A 15,991-nucleotide genomic window follows, 5' to 3' on the forward strand; every position below is an offset into this window, starting at 1 on the left:
GTCTGGTCTTTTGCAATTGTGCCTGCGATACGGCATCCAATCGCTGCACCAGCATGTTGGCCATTAGTTTGGTGTCCACTTTCAAAAGCGAGATGGGCCTATATGATTCACATGCTGTGGGCTCCTTATCTTCAAGATGAGGCAGATAGAGGCCTGTCAGGCAATGAATCCCAAGCCAAAGAACCACTGAACATATCTACCATCAATGGCACCAACTGGCCTGCAAACGTCAAATAAAATTCGATGGGGAACCCATCTGGGCCAGGGATCTTGCCTGTTGAGTCTCCAACTCCTCCCTTCTCTCTCTCTCCGTCAACCACTGGGACGGACAACCCATCTAGGAACGCCAACATGTCCGATCCAGCCCCCAGGGGCTCTGATCTATAGAGATCCCTGAACATAACCTCAAATGCTGCATTTACTTCCCTTGGGGTGGAACCAAGCTGCTGCCCAAGTCCCTAATGTGCAGCACTGGATGAGACCAGACAAAAATGGGAGGATGAACTGGGAACAGTGGTAGTGTGGGGACTCTGGAGCGAAGCACTGAGCAGGGTGAACTCCTCCCCCTCCTGCGCAAGGCTAAGCCTAATGCAGCTCAAAGTGGTGCACAGAGTGCACCTGACCAGAACCCGAATGAGCAGGTTCTTCCCAGAGGTGGGGGACAAATGTGAGCGGTGCCAGAGGGGCCCGGCCAACCACACCCACATATTTTGGGCTTGCCGGGTTCTGGACAGCCTTCTCCGAGGCAATACCCAAGGTTGTGGGGGTGAGGGTGAAGCCATGCCCAATAGTGGCAATCTTCGGGGTATCGGAGCGGCCAGAGTTACACATGGGGAAGGGGGCCAACGCCCTCGCTTTCGCTTCCCTAATGGCACACCGGAGAATCCTGCTCGGCTGGCGATCGGCAGCACCACCCACAGCTGCAGACTGGCTCGATGACCTCTCGGAATTTCTCCACCTGGAGAAGATTAAGTACGCCATCCGAGGACCAAACCATCCCCCTCGAGCGCTGCAACTGGCCCACCGCCTTCTGCATTTGCAGCTGCTTCCTAGTTCCCAGCAACTCCAGAGTAGGGTCTTCCGAATAGCGGCAATCCGCCTCCAAAATCGCACCCACCGGCCACTGCCTTCCGCCCTCCCAGTCCTATCTAAATGCGCCTTATAGATTATCTACCCTCTTGCAACTGGCTTAAGGGCCTCAGTGTGTGGGGAGACAGTCGTTCTTGTTAAATCTAATATACCCTTCGATGGTTGCAGACATGCGCTCACAAAACCCCTTCTCCGCTACTAAAACCAGATCTAACGTCCACGGCGAGTGCTGAATGGGATTCATCTTCAGCACCAGGCCCACAAAATGTGGAGCATGATCAGAGATTACTATTACCGAATATTCCGCCCTTTAGCCCACAGGAGCAGGGGCCTACCCAGTAGAAAGAAGTCAACCCTGGAATAGGTCTTATGCACGTGAGGAAAAAACAACAACTTCTTATCGCTTGGGTGCAGAAATGTACACTGTTCTCTCTTTCCTACCCGCCCCTTCTGCTCTTAAAGGCCAGAAGTACCTTCCGTACTCCTACTAGAGCCAACGATTTAGGCCTGAAATGGTCCACTTTGGGATTCAGTACAGAATTAAGTCCCCTCCCAGAACCAGCTTATGTGTATCTATATTGGGAATGGATGTGAACAACTTCCTAATAATAATAATCACTTATTGTCACAAATAAGCTTCAATGAAGTTACTGTGAAAAGCCTCTAGTTGCCACATTCCGGCGCCTGTTCGGGGAGGCCGGTACAGGAATTGAACCCGCACTGCTGCCTTGTTCAGCATTACAAGCCAGCTATTTAGCCCACCAGCCCCTAAATGCCTGTAGGGGACATAGTCATTTGCCAGAACCACCAATGTACCCACCAGAGACCCACTGACCACCACGTATCTATCCGACACTATCCTGGTGACCGACAAGGGGGCCCGCTTAGTAACCAAAATTGCCGCAGCTAGGGCACCTCTGAATGAAACACACACACACCCTACCCACCGCCTCCGCAGTCTGGTCTGATCTGATCTCTTACCCACAAGTGAGTCTGCTGCAAAAACACCACATCAGCATTTGGATTCCTCAGTTGAGCAAAAACTCTTGACCTCTTCACTGGGTCATCTAACCCCTTTACGTTATAGGTGACCAACCGAATTGGGTGTGTCCCACCCCCCAAAGTCTCTGAATCAACCGTCGGGGACTACAAAGTAAAATCTCAAAAGCACAAGCTAAAGAATCAGATGTTCTTTATTGAGCATCAAGATAACTTGTGACTGACGCTGCTGACTCCGTGGTTGATGCCTGTGGAGATAAAAATGATTAAAGCAGTTTATTTACAGTGGTTATTTATAAAATTATGCCCCAACACCCAGTTGAATCCTTGTGGATAATGACACTGCAGAGCAGTTAAGATTCTGCTGTAAAATAATGAGAAGAAAAACTTGTGATGAGCTATTGAAAAACTTTGAAAGTTTAAAAACAGTTTTCCAGTAAAGTTAGAAGAATTGCCCCTTCACTGCATTTCATTGCTGCTTGTCACTAAATATGATGGCAATTTTAAGGTGTTAGAAATTTTGCCAAACTTTTGCAATTACGACTGGGCGGCTAATACAGCCATGCTTAGGAAGTGGGTAGTGGGGAGGGGTCGGTGAGCGGATGGAGGCAGCGTCATGTAAAGACACAAATTTGGGAGCACTGATAACTGCACCTCTTCCGTTCTCGCCGGCCCGATACTCCACACGTTCGGTGGCGGCTCTGAGAATCTGGGGGCAGTGGAGGAGATATAAGAGAGTGGAGGGAGCATCCGTTTGGACTCCGATTTATAATAATCATCAGTTTGTACCGATAGGCTGGATGGTGGGTTCCAGAGATGGCAAAGGGCAGGAATTAGGAGGATGGGGGCTCTAATTATAGACTGGAGCTTCCCCAGCTTGAAAGCCTTGGAGGATAAATTTTGAATTGCCAGCAGGGAATGGGTTTAGGTACCTGCAGGTGCGAGATTTCTTGAGAAGGCAGTTTCCGGCCTTCCCGCTGCTGCCGCCACGGGGGATACAGGATAGAGTAGGGTCCAGTACCTGGGTGGGAGAGGGGAAGATATCAGATATTTACCAGGAACTTTTGGATTCGGAAGAAACTCCGGTGGAGGAGCTTAAGGGCAAGTGGGAAGATGAGCTAGGAGGAGAGGTAGAGGTGGGTCTGTGGGCGGATACCCTAAGCAGGGTTAATACATCCTCCTTATGTGCCAGGCTTAGCCCGATACAGTTCAAGATAGTCCACCGGGCCCGCGTGCGGTGACCCGGATGAGTATGTTTTTTGGGGTAGAGGGCAGGTGTGTGAGGTGCGCGGGAAGCCTAGCAAATCATGTCCACATGTTTTGGGCATGCCCGAAACTTAGAGGGTTTTGGCAGGGTTTCGCCAAGGCAATGTCCACGGTGCTAAAAACACGGGTGGTGCCGAGTCCGGAGGTAGCGATCTTTGACGTGTCGGAAGAGCCAGGATTTCAGGGCGCGAAAGAGGCCAACGTCTTGGCCTTTGCCTCCCTGGTAGCCCGGAGACGGATCTTATTGATGTGGAGGGACCCGAAGCCCCCGAGTGTAGAGTCTTGGGTCAGTAACATGGCTGGGTTTCTCAGCCTCGAGAAAATAAAGTTCGCCTTTAGAGGGTCAATGGTTGGGTTCACCCGGAGGTGGCAGCCGTTCGTTGACTTTCTCGGGGAAAATTAAAATGTCAGCAGAAGCAGAATTCCGGGGAGAGAGCCAGACTGTTGTTTTATGGTTGGGGTGTGTGAAGATTGTCATGGGGGTGGAAATATTTATTGTACCATGTTCATGTCGCTGTTATGGTTATCATTATAAAAACTTGCAAATACCAAAAATATTTTTTTTAAAAAGAGTAGGGAATTGTGTACATCTTTGCAGTAGAGGACCAAGATACATTGGTGTGCCGATACTCCAATTATTTAAAGGTGCCAGTGCAGGTGGAATACGGGTGTATGAAAGGTAAATGGAACCCTTGGTTTTAAATTTCGAGTTCACAGAAAACTACAAAGATAAGGTGGTAATGTTGGATGTGTCTGATGCCTTCAGCTGGAATTGAATTGTAATGTATACACTTGATCACTCTTGGAAGATTTGGATTTAATAGGCTGTTCTAAGTGTGAAGCGTTACAATCACAAAGGGAGACGAAGTTGAGGAGCTGAATGAGCCTTGGGTAACCTGATGGGGTCCTGGGAAGAATTACTATAGGTTAAATATTGATGACTTATTTCCATTGGTCCGTGAGATAGTAACAAGAGCACAAGCTGAATGTTTGCATGAAGCAAAAGAGCAAGTTTAAAAAACATTTTATGCTGCTTGTGATTAGAATGCAGAGTTCTTTACTTCAAAGCATTGAAGTAGGGTCTGTCATTAAAAGGGAGTTAGTTGAGTGAGAAGGACTATTTTCAGAGTGGGACGAAAACGGGAGAATGGGATCAGACTGGACGGCATGGTGGCAGAGTGGTTCGTGCTGCTGCCTCACAGCACCAGGGTCCCAGGTTCAATTCCTGCCTTGGTGACTGTCTGTGTGCACTTTCTCCCACTGTCTGCGTGGATTTCCTTTGTGCTACGGTTTTCTCCCACAGTCCAAAGATGTGCAGGCTAGGTGGATTGGCCATGATCAATGCGTGGGGATACGGCAGGGGAGTGGGTGTGGGTATAGTGCTCTTTCAGAGAGTCGGTGCAGACTCGATTGGCCGAACGACCATCTTTTGCACTAGGGATTCTGGGATTCTATCAGAAATACTTTGAAGCTGTTTATACATACATAAAATCCTGCAGCCAACGGGTTTATGTAAGTAGGGTTGGGATAAGTTTCAAACAATTCTGTTTCTCATGGTTCTCTATCAAATTTAAGTAATTTGTTTGAATGTGTCTCTCATCCACCCAGGTGAAGAAGACCGATACAGCTAAAAGTCGTTTGGAGAAGAGGAATTCCGAGCTAATGGGGCAAGTGGACACTCACAGGCGGCAGCTTGATGAAAAAGAGGATGAATGTAGCAATCTGGGTAACCAGCTCCAAAATAAAGAGAATTTGATGAAGAAATGCTTCGAGGAGAAAGTAAGTATGTTAAGGTCATAATGTGCATACCAAGATTGATAACCATCAATCAGATATGCACCCATTAAGGATTGCTGCTCTAATTTATTTGTGATATTTGACATTAATGATGATGAAATTTACAAATTGTTGCTTGTTCCCCTGTATATTTTGTTTCTGAGAATTGAGTAATAGCCATATCATTTCATTAACCACATTGTGTTCGTTCTCGAAGGATGAAAATAGTTGTTTCTTGTAACGCAGCTAAATGTTCCGTGGAGAACAGAAAATTGAACAAGCCCCCCTATTGCATTTTTAATTACATCTTACATAGTCATCTCTTGCTATGAAATGTTAAATTGCTAAGGAACGCTATCCGTAAATTAAGAATATTTGTGCAGCAGAGTGCAATGTGTCGTGTTTTTTTTTTGAAGATTGGGAAGTGATTATTTTATTAATGGGCCAGTTTCACAGGCTACAGTGAAATGAATGTTATGATGTGCCTGTCGCTTGGTAATTCAGAGCAAGTAAAAATGCAAACTGACTAGTTTAAATAATTTCAAAATATAATTGCTAAGCTGTGCAGAATGTGAAAATAAATTGGTTTTGATTTAAGTTCCTCAGCACTAAATTTCCTTTCCAGCTATCAGATTACTGTCATACATAATTCAGGACTGCTAGGGTTGTTATTTAACCTTTTTTTGGTTTCGTCTTGCATTTTTTACTTCTCGTAGCACGGCCACTAGCAAATGTTCTGTTTCTCTCACAAAGCTAATCAGGATCAACATTTCAAACATGTGCTTTGAATAATAAAAGTGTCTTAAATTGAACTCCCAGGTTCAAATAGCCTGCCAATACTTGTTGAGGCCCAGTGGTCATTAACCACATCCTAGCTAATGGGGCAAGTTATTTACTCTGAGAGTAGTAAGGGCGTGGACTCGCCAACATTAAGGGCATTTAAATGGTCATTGGATAAACATATGGATGATAATGGAATAGTGTAGATGGGCTTTAGATTAGTTTCACGGGTTGGCGCAACATCGAGGGCCGACGGGCCTGTACTGCGCTATGGTTCTATGTTCTAGCAATGTTCTATGGTTCTATGTTCTAGCAATGAGTCAATGTTTCAGGAAGAGACAAAAAAATTAGCTTGAGAAGGATCTAAACACATCCTGAATTAAAAAGAATATGGACTCTCTCAGATTTCTGCTTCAGAAGCCCCTTGTCATATACCTATATCGAGAAGGTTTGTGCTTTGTTGACTGCATGCTGAAGTCACGTTATCCTATTCTGCGGCATTCAGATTTGTACTCTGTGCCAAAAAATATGTTCGTTTTTTTTCTCTTTTTTTAAAAAAGAAATAAATTTAAGAGTACTCAATTCATTTTTCACAATAAGGGGCAATATAACGTGGCCAATCCACCTACCCTGCACATCTTTGTTGTGGGGGTGGAACCCAACGCAAACACTGAGAATGTGCAAACTCCAAACGGACAGTGGGCCGGAATCGAACCTGGCATCTCGGCTCCGTGAGGCAGCAGTGCTAACCACTGTCTCAACTTGCTGCCCCAAGTAGCAGTTGTCAGATTAAGAGTGTCACTGAGTTAAATTGAAAGGTACATCCTAAATCATTACCAATTCAAGTTAGGAAGAGCTATTGAGTGGAAGAAGCAGATTATTAATTTTAGCAATCTGCATTTAAAAACACATTTAAAATACAATTGTGCGCCCTGAATGATTTTTAAGTTGTCCAATTGTTTAAGTGAATGTAAGAGAGCACATGCTTTTAATCTCTATTGTAAGGGCTTGTAATTGTGAGGTTGCTATGTTTATACTTTATACCTTGATATTACATTTCTGGAGAAAACAGCAACAGTGTAGCCAATACCAGAATTAAGTGGACTTGATACTTGGCAGAATTGGGGATTGTTTGCTGAGGTTTAACAGCCAGTCGCTTTGATCTTCTACAGAGCTGAAGGGTTTTCTGTCCTTAAAATCCCAAACTGCCCTTATAATCTGAAATAAAATTGGGGAATGTGGGAATGCTTTGTGGCAGAGAAGACTACATAATATTTGGAAGTGACACTTTACCTGGGCCCCTACTTTAAGTCAGCTATGTAGTCCCAGAATTTTCTGATTCAATTAAGCTTGCTATTCCTGACTTGGTAGTCCACGCTGTCCTTTTGTAAAGTAGTGTTTAGTCTATCCTAATAGACCTGGAGGCAATGGTTTGACTTGAAAGCCTACTGCCGTACACTACATGTTAGAGAAGAAAAACATTGAACCAAAAAAATGTAGGGACAAATTTATATCCATTTGAAAGCTAACCTTTTAAACTGCTGCCTTTAACATTACACCCCACAGATTTATCCAAATTATATGGATTTAAGGAACATGCTGATGTGAACTCTGGTCTTGCCCTGCACAATATGGTGGTGCCACTATTTTCCTTGGGAGAAGCAAAGAAAACAAATGACCAGGAGCTTGGGTTTTACAATTAATTTTTTATAACTTGGTGCTGGGCAGAATTGACGATTTAAAAATAAACTGCTCTGATAGGATGGAGTACAGATCAGAGCTGTGTTTTTTTTTGATCACGTTTTTGCCATTGGTCATGTATATTCTTTAAACTTGTAGCTGTAGACCATTGAAAGATTCCCCCCCCCCCCCCCCCCCCCCGGATATTAATCCTTCAGTTAAAGCTGTCCTTTTTGATTTGTGATCCACTGTTACTCTGCTATGCTATTGTCTGGTGTTGAGCAATTTAAATCATAGCTGATTTAAATACAGAAATCTACTTGATTCCTTGTTGGGAGTTTTGAAGAACAGTCAACCTTTATAATGAGCAATCGCAGCCCTCGCGATGAGCGATTTATGGGAAACCCAAGTGCCCAGCATTTTGTGCGATCATCAAACAAGGTGGTACCAGGTTTGTCCCCTGATCTGATGTCAGCTGGTACTATGTTGCCTAGAAGATTGGTGGAGTTGTGGATAGTAAGGAGGGCTGTTGTCGGCTGCAAAGAGACAGATAGGATGCAGAGCTGGGCTGAGAAGTGGCAGATGGAGTTTAACCCTGAAAAGTGTGAGGTTGTCCATTTTGGAAGGACAAATATGAATGCGGAATACAGGGTTAACGGTAGAGTTCTTGGCAATGTGGAGGAGCAGAGAGATCTTGGGGTCTGTGTTCATACATCTTTGAAAGTTGCCACTCAAGTGGATAGAGCTGTGAAGAAGGCCTATGGTGTGCTCGCGTTCATTAACAGAGGGATTGAATTTAAGAGCCGTGAGGTGATGATGCAGCTGTACAAAACTTTGGTAAGGCCACATTTGGAGTACTGTGTACAGTTCTGGTCACCTAATTTTAGGAAGGATGTGGAAGCTTTGGAAAAGGTGCAAAGAAGATTTACCAGGATGTTACCTGGAATGGAGAGTAGGTCTTACGAGGAAAGGTTGAGGGTGCTAGGCCTTTTCTCATTAGAACGGAGAAGGATGAGGGGCGACTTGATAGAGGTTTATAAGACGATCAGGGGAATAGATAGAGTAGACAGTCAGTAACTTTTTCCCTGGGTGGAACAAACCATTACAAGGGGACATAAATTTAAGGTGAATGGTGGAAGATATAGGGGGGATGTCAGAGGTAGGTTCTTTACCCAGAGAGTAGTGGGGGCATGGAATGCACTGCCTGTGGAAGTAGTTGAGTCGGAAACATTAGGGACCTTCAAGCAGCTATTGGATAGGTACATGGATTACAGTAAAATGATAGTGTAGATTTATTTGTTCTTAAGGGCAACACGGTAGCATTGTGGATAGCACAATTGCTTCACAGATCCAGGGTCCCAGGTTCGATTCCGGCTTGGGTCACTGTCTGTGCGGAGTCTGCACGTCCTCGCCGTGTCTGCGTGGGTTTCCTCCGGGTGCTCCGGTTTCCTCCCACAGTCCAAAGATGTGCGGGTTAGGTGAATTGGCCAATGATAAATTGCCCTTAATGTCCAAATTGCCATTGGTGTTGGGTGGAAGTGTTGAGTTTGGGTAGGGTGCTCTTTCCAAGAGCCGGTGCAGACTCAAAGGGCCGAATGGCCTCCTTCTGCACTGTAAATTCAATGATAATCTATGATTTAATCTAGGACAAAGGTTCGGCACAACATCGTGGGCCGAAGGGCCTGTTCTGTGCTGTATTTTTCTATGTTCTATGTTCTATGAATCGCAATTAAGGACCGGTTTCTGTCTTGGGGCTTGAGGAGCAGAAATTGTAACCAAACTTATGTCGCTTCTGCTTTCTGCCAGAATCTTTGTTGGGGGAGAATAATATTCAGCTCAGCAAGAATGTTTAAATAGTTAACTCCCCAGCCTTATAGCAACTCGCCAATTGGGTGATGTGTCTACATTCGCACTCTGTATCCTAGCAACAGTAGGTGCATATTGGAAGGGGTGACCGAGGGAACTGAAATAAAGGCAAAAATTGCTTTTTGGATTTGATTAACATGTTTTAATTGATGGCACCATGATTGAATTAAGCAGCATCTCTTAAATTACAGCCTCTTTTTGACTCCTACTGGTTTATTAGTGCTGAAATTCCTATGCTAAATAGCATCGAACGTGGTTGAGAGCAAATCTAAATGAGGCTTTTTGTGGGTCAGTGGTGCAATTCAAGAGTTCAAGACTAGAAATCCTAGGGCCTGGGCAAAAAGGAGTCACTGAGGGCAGCACGGTGGTGCAGTGATAGCACAGTACCAAGATCCCGGCTCTGGGTCACTGTCCGTGTAGAGTTTTCACATTCTCCCTCTATGTGCGTGGGTTTCGCCCCCACAACCCAAAGATGTGCAGGGTAGGTGGATTGAACATGCTAAATTGCCCCTTAATTGGAAAAAATGAATTGGGTACCCTAAATTTATATTTAAAAAAAAAAAAAAAAAAAATCACCGCAATCCTTCCTAGTCCTCTCAGATCACCAGTATGTGTTGTCGTCACTTGGGCAATGTTTCTCTGTAGTTGAACTGAAGGTCTGATTGTTCCAATTTTTTTGCACTTAACTGCTGGAATATAACCATAGCCAATTCTGTAAACAAGGTACTAATATTTTTGTCATTTGTCAAAGTGACAAAGAATTTTGGCAAAAACTGACCATTATTTTGCTTCTCTGTATTGAAATATGTCCTACTTGCATCCAGTTTGACTGAAAACCATATTGATCTGCACTGCGATTGATGTTATAGCTACACATTTGAGATGAGAGTTGGCATGTTAATGGGTACTCCCTTATTATCTTTGGTAAATTTATATTTCCTATTGCTTTTTAATCTTTTCCTTTAAATCCCCATTACCGTGGGTGAGAGAGTGCGAGTACATTTACTGCAGCCATGCCTAGATCTGTTGAAGTTGGTTTCTTCTGGCAGTGGCACTATAAGGCCTACATCATCGAAACCTCTTTCAATTTCCAGAGGGATCTGATGCACATGACAGCTTATGTTTCAATTCTCATTTACTCTTATCCAGCCTAGAATACTACAAAGTTACCAAGATTTAGCTAAAAGATACTGATCGAGTGTGTGTGTGTATATATTTGTATAATATGCCAAGAGAAACTTGTTGAGAGATTCCACATGCTAGACTTAAATGCAACTATGAATATTCAATGTTAATATTACGTCTAGCATGTGGAATCTCTCAACAAGTTTCTCTTTGCATATTATACAAATATATACACACACATACATACACGATCAGAATCTTGGTTAAATGCAACAATGAATATTCAATGTTCATATTAACTGAGGTCCCTTGTGATAGATAAATGTAAATAATTTATCTTTAAACTTCAGGAAGTTTTAAATCATTTTTTATTTTCATCAACTGGTAAATTTCAGGTCAAACCTTTTGGGATGTGTAACCTACCTACTCACAGTTGAGCTCTTGATGTTTGTGCTCAAGTTAATGGCATTTTCATGTCTTCCCTATGTCCTGAGGGAGGAGATTAATTTGCTTGTACCCCCCCCCCCCCAATTCAAACTACTGTTTTTTTGTTTTATGTTTTTTTTGCTGAACCTGTGGGACCTGTACAGTGCCAACTCTTTTCATAGAATTTACAGTGCAGAAGGAGGCCATTCGGCCCGTCGAGTCTGCACCGGCTCTTGTAAAGAGCACCCCACCCAAGGTCAACACCTCCACCCTATCCCCACAACCCAGTAACCCCACCCAACACTAAGGGCAATTTTGGACACTAAGGGCAATTTATCATTGCCAATCCACCTAACCTGCACATCTTTGGGCTGTGGGAGGAAACCGGAGCACCCGGAGGAAACCCACGCACACACTGGGAGGATGTGCAGACTCCGCACAGACAGTGACCCAAGCCGGAATCGAACCTGGGACCCTGGAGCTGTGAAGCAATTGTGCTATCCACAATGCTACCGTGCTGCTCCTTACTCCAGCAGGCATCCTGTCACAAGGGGAGTTGTAAGGCCTGGTGACAAAATGCAACTGCAGGAGGCCATGCCCCCCATTTCTTGTCATGAACTGAAGATATGAGTGTAAAAATCAGAAATGCAGGGTGACCATCCCAAGCCTGCATGCTCATTCCCATCCCACTATTGAAGGGAATTGCAGAGCATTCTGGGCAGTGGTAAACTGACCGTCTGAATTTTCGGTGTTCTGCATAAGGACTGTACATGTGCTCGTGTGGGCCTTCCTCGTGGTCCTGCACACATTCGCTTACACTGAGTTTGACACTCCCAGTATCTAGGTTTTAAGATATTGCTATTGCAATGAACAATATTACGATTTCAGATCAGACCCCAAAATTTGCTGGGATACCAGACGGGAACCCCAATCATTTAATTTGTAGAATTGTGAGGAAAGGATACTTTATTCAGGAGTGACTTCATACACAAATAGGGATATAATATATTAAAACTAATATTAACACAGTATTAAATTGTCTTAACATCTCAGAAACATAGCTTACAATTATTAGTTAAACAATGCTTAACAATAAAATAAAACACTAACTCCGAACTGATACCTCATTTATCTCCAATCCAGCAAAACCCTTCACCGGTCAAAAACCACTTTTAAATAAAGTTAGCAAACGCAGGATTACTTGCTGCTCGCTGGATAGAGTTATTTGAAAGATTGCTTGAGGAGAGAAGAGAGATCCTTTCAGTAAACGGCCTGCAGATCCCTGTCTGCCGGATTAATGCTGAATCTGACAACCTTTAGCAAAAGCTGTCGTTCAGCTCTCAGCTTGCAGAAACTAAACCTAAAACTGTCCGCGACGAACCTGGCTCGTCCCATTACTTGCATCTTTATTTCACTCAAATCCCATGACCTGCTTGCTTAATTTGAGACATTGGGTTTGAACTTCTTTACTCCCCAGGGCGTACCCAGAAATCATAACAAAATCACATTAAACCTCTCCTTGTAAACTTGATCTCACTTTCCTGACATCTTAATTGCACATTTTGCAGCCACAAAGTCTTTTGAACCAGGATTTTTAAAAAAAATTACTGCAGCAGATCCATACACACCCTAACCCAGGCTTTTAAAAACATTACTGTAACTGATATACATACTACATATTATCAATTTCTTACAGTCCTCACAAAAACAAAGGCAAGACTTGGAAATAGTTGGCTTAAGTGATTTAGAAGCCGATGTTTGAAATCTGAATAATCTGAGGTAGGATTTGCTGCATGATGCAGAAAATGCATTCCAGTATTTCTCTCCCTGAAGTAATTGGTAGCAGATTCTAACATTAAAATAAAGATCATGTAGAGCATTTTTATAACTGGAAAAAATTCTACCTGCTGACAATGTTGGGGGTGGGAGATTTTGTAGCAATTTTAAAACCATGTAATGCCTCTGAGGGATACGGACCTAGGAAGTGTAGAAGATTTTAGTTTAGACGGGCAGCATGGTCGGCACAGGCTTGGAGGGCCGAAGGGCCTGTTCCTGTGCTGTACGTTTCTTATTTGTTCTCTGGAAACCCACAGGCGAGGGGGACTATCCTGAGGCAAGGAAGCAGGAATAAAATTACTACTTTTTCTCCAGTTCAAATGCTCAACAGCTCGGGCTAAGGATTTTAAAATTGTTCATGGGGTGCGGGTGTCACTGGCTCGGCGAGCATTTATTGCCCATCTCTACTTTCCCTTGAAAGTGATGGTGAGCTGACTTCTTGAACTGTTGCTGCTCATGTGGTGTAGGGGCATCCACAGTGTAGTTAGAAAGATATTGAGCCAGCGACTGTAAAGGCACAAGATGGTGTGTTCCTTGAAGGAGAAATTTTGAATGGTGGTGTTCCCATGCATCTGTAGCCCTTATCCTCCTAGGTGGTAGAGCTCACGGGTTTGAAAGCTGCTGTCGAAGGAGCCTTGGTGAGTTCCTGCAGAGCATCTTGTAGATGGTACACACTGCTGCCACTGTGCCAGTGGTGATGGGTGTGAAGGTGGTGGATGGGGTGCCAATCAAGCAGGCTGCTTTGTCCTGGATGGCGCTCAGCAGTGTTGGAACTGCACTCAATCAGGCCAGTGGAGAGTTTTCTATCATAACTCCTAATATGCCTTGTAGATGGTGGACAAGCTTTGTGAATCAGGAAATGGGTTAATCGGCAGTTGTCCCTGCTTCTGACCTGCACTTGTAGCCACAGTATTTATATGACTAGTTCAGTTTCTTGTCAGTGGTAACCCCAGGATGTTGATGATGGGATTCAGTGATGGTAATAGTATTAATGTTAGGGAGATGATTACATTCTCTCTGGTTCATTTGGTTCATTTCTGTTCTATGACGCTGGAGTTTCTTTCACCGTGAAAGAGACTGTCTAAATATAAGTTATAACTTGGCAAAGATTAAGGATAAAATGCAAGAATTTCCTGGTCTGTAAACCCTGAAATACTGGATAAACTAACTGAGTCATTAGGGAAATTAAAGAGGGATGGTTGGGTTAGCATAGTTGAAGCTTGAAGTGAACTTTGTGCTGTTGGAATTATCAGAGATCGCTTTGACGTTAGTTGCTATCCTGAAATCATTTAAACTATGAAAAATTCACAAAGGATAAGCACACTGTAAATTATCCACCATGGCACCGGTTTTCACAATTATTTTTTTCTTTTTCCCCTAGGTTAAATTTCAGAATAATATAACCGATCAGCTGTCTTTGATTCATCGGTTACAAGGTAAGAATGAAGGGATTGATCGTTTTTGACCAACTGTGTTCATGTTTTGGCTACAAATATATAGTTTGCCAGCCTTAAACATTATTCTTGACACCTATGCTATCCTAACCGTATTCTTAGCATTACTCTATAGCACAGTAGTACACTGGGTATGTTCATAGGTTTGTAATCCAGTACCATGAATCTTTTCATACAAATCTAATTTTTGAAAGCCGTAACAGTGAACAGGTTGCTGTAAAAGCTCAGTTTATTCACAAGTTATTTGGGGTAAGGATTCCTGTCCTGAGCCAGTCTGGCCTAATATCTGACTCCAAATCCACAGTAATGTGGTTGACGTCTCACCTTCCCACTGGGCAATTAATGCTGGCCTTTCCAGCGATGTCCACGACTTGAGGAAAAAAATAGTTGTAGCAGTACACTGTGCAATTTCTAACTCTACTACAAAGCAACTCGATTCCCCCTTTCACAGCATCTAAAGGAGTCGGGAAGGCCGTTGAGGAGTCGAGGGAAAATCAATAGGATTGTTTAGGGTGGAAGACATCTTGTTAAAAAATGTTTTTAAAATCCTTGGAGATGATTTTTATTGCTATTGCGTGGGGTAAAACCAGTGCAAAAATAGGGCACTTGGCCCAACTCTTTCCTTCCCTTCCTTCCTTCCTTTCTCTCCATTTCTGGAATTAGGCCATCCAGTAATTCATTATAAACTCACTAACTACCACAGCTACCTTGATTACACTTCCTCATACCCTGCATTCTAACAGCTCCATTCCACCCCTCCAGTTTGTGTCTCCATTGCATTTCCAGCATAATGCCACCCCACACACACCCTTGCAGCACTCTGGAGGGGCCATTCCCTCTGTCATACCAACCAGTGGTCAGCTCTTCAATCACCCCAACCCCCTGCCTCCTTAGCGCAGCACCTTTCCGTGCAAATGAAAGAAATGTGACAGCTGCCCTTTTACCTCCTCTCTGCTGAACATCCAAGGCCACAGACACTCTTTCCAGGCGAAGCAGCAATTTTCATGTACTTCTGTCAGCTAATATACTGTATTCATTGCTCTCAATGCAATCTCTACATTGGAGAGATTAAACACAAAATTGGGTGGAGCACTTCTGTTCAGCTTGCCAGCCTGACACGAGCTTTTGATGACTGGTCACTTAATTCACTGCCTTACCCACAGGCTGATATTTCTGTTCTTGGCCTGGAGCACTGCTCCCATGAAGTTCAAAGTAAGCTTGAGGAACAGCACCTCGTCTTTGTTAGGACAGAGGTTCTGAAACTGTGGCTTGTGACCACTGATTAAGGTCGGAGGATGAGATTCTGGAGTCACAAACTCCAAAACCATAATGGTGGCCTTGGAGTTTGGACTGAGTTCTGACCCCTGCCAGGCCCCTTTAAATGTTTGTGGTTTTTCTTCAGTGGAGTGTGGCTTAGTTATCTGTTCTAGGTGTGGCCTGATTGCTGCTACAACCTTTATTTTTTTTATAAAACCCAAGATGGATCTTCCCTATTTTTGGGCGAATCCCACCACCAGTTGACTCTCAGCAGCCCCATGCCCCTGCTTAACAACCCCCCCCCCCCCGCCGGGCTCGGTGGCCCCCGTCTCGCCCCCCGCTCGGTCGGGGGGGCCCCCCGTCTCGCCCCCCGCTCGGTCGGGGGGGCCCCCCGTCTCGCCCCCCGCTCGGTCGGGGGGGCCCCCCGTCTCGCCCCC

At 44.2% G+C, this 15,991-nt stretch overlaps 1 protein-coding gene across 7 annotated transcripts in view; it reads left to right on the plus strand.

Moving 5' to 3' along the window:
- golm2 (golgi membrane protein 2) overlaps window positions 1–15,991 on the plus strand; it is a 129,090-nt gene that overhangs the window by 18,222 nt on the left and 94,877 nt on the right. For all 7 annotated transcript variants that reach the window (XR_011933852.1, XM_072470395.1, XM_072470398.1 and 4 more), the window contains exons 2-3: window positions 4,963–5,133; window positions 14,225–14,279. Coding sequence is in view for 6 of the 7 variants with exons in the window: in XM_072470395.1 (XP_072326496.1) it covers window positions 4,963–5,133; window positions 14,225–14,279 (226 nt within the window). In the remaining variant the exon portion in view is untranslated. The remainder of the gene's footprint in view (window positions 1–4,962; window positions 5,134–14,224; window positions 14,280–15,991) is intronic.

This window comes from Scyliorhinus torazame, chromosome 12 (assembly GCF_047496885.1).
Source record: "Scyliorhinus torazame isolate Kashiwa2021f chromosome 12, sScyTor2.1, whole genome shotgun sequence".
Lineage (NCBI taxonomy): Eukaryota > Metazoa > Chordata > Chondrichthyes > Carcharhiniformes > Scyliorhinidae > Scyliorhinus > Scyliorhinus torazame.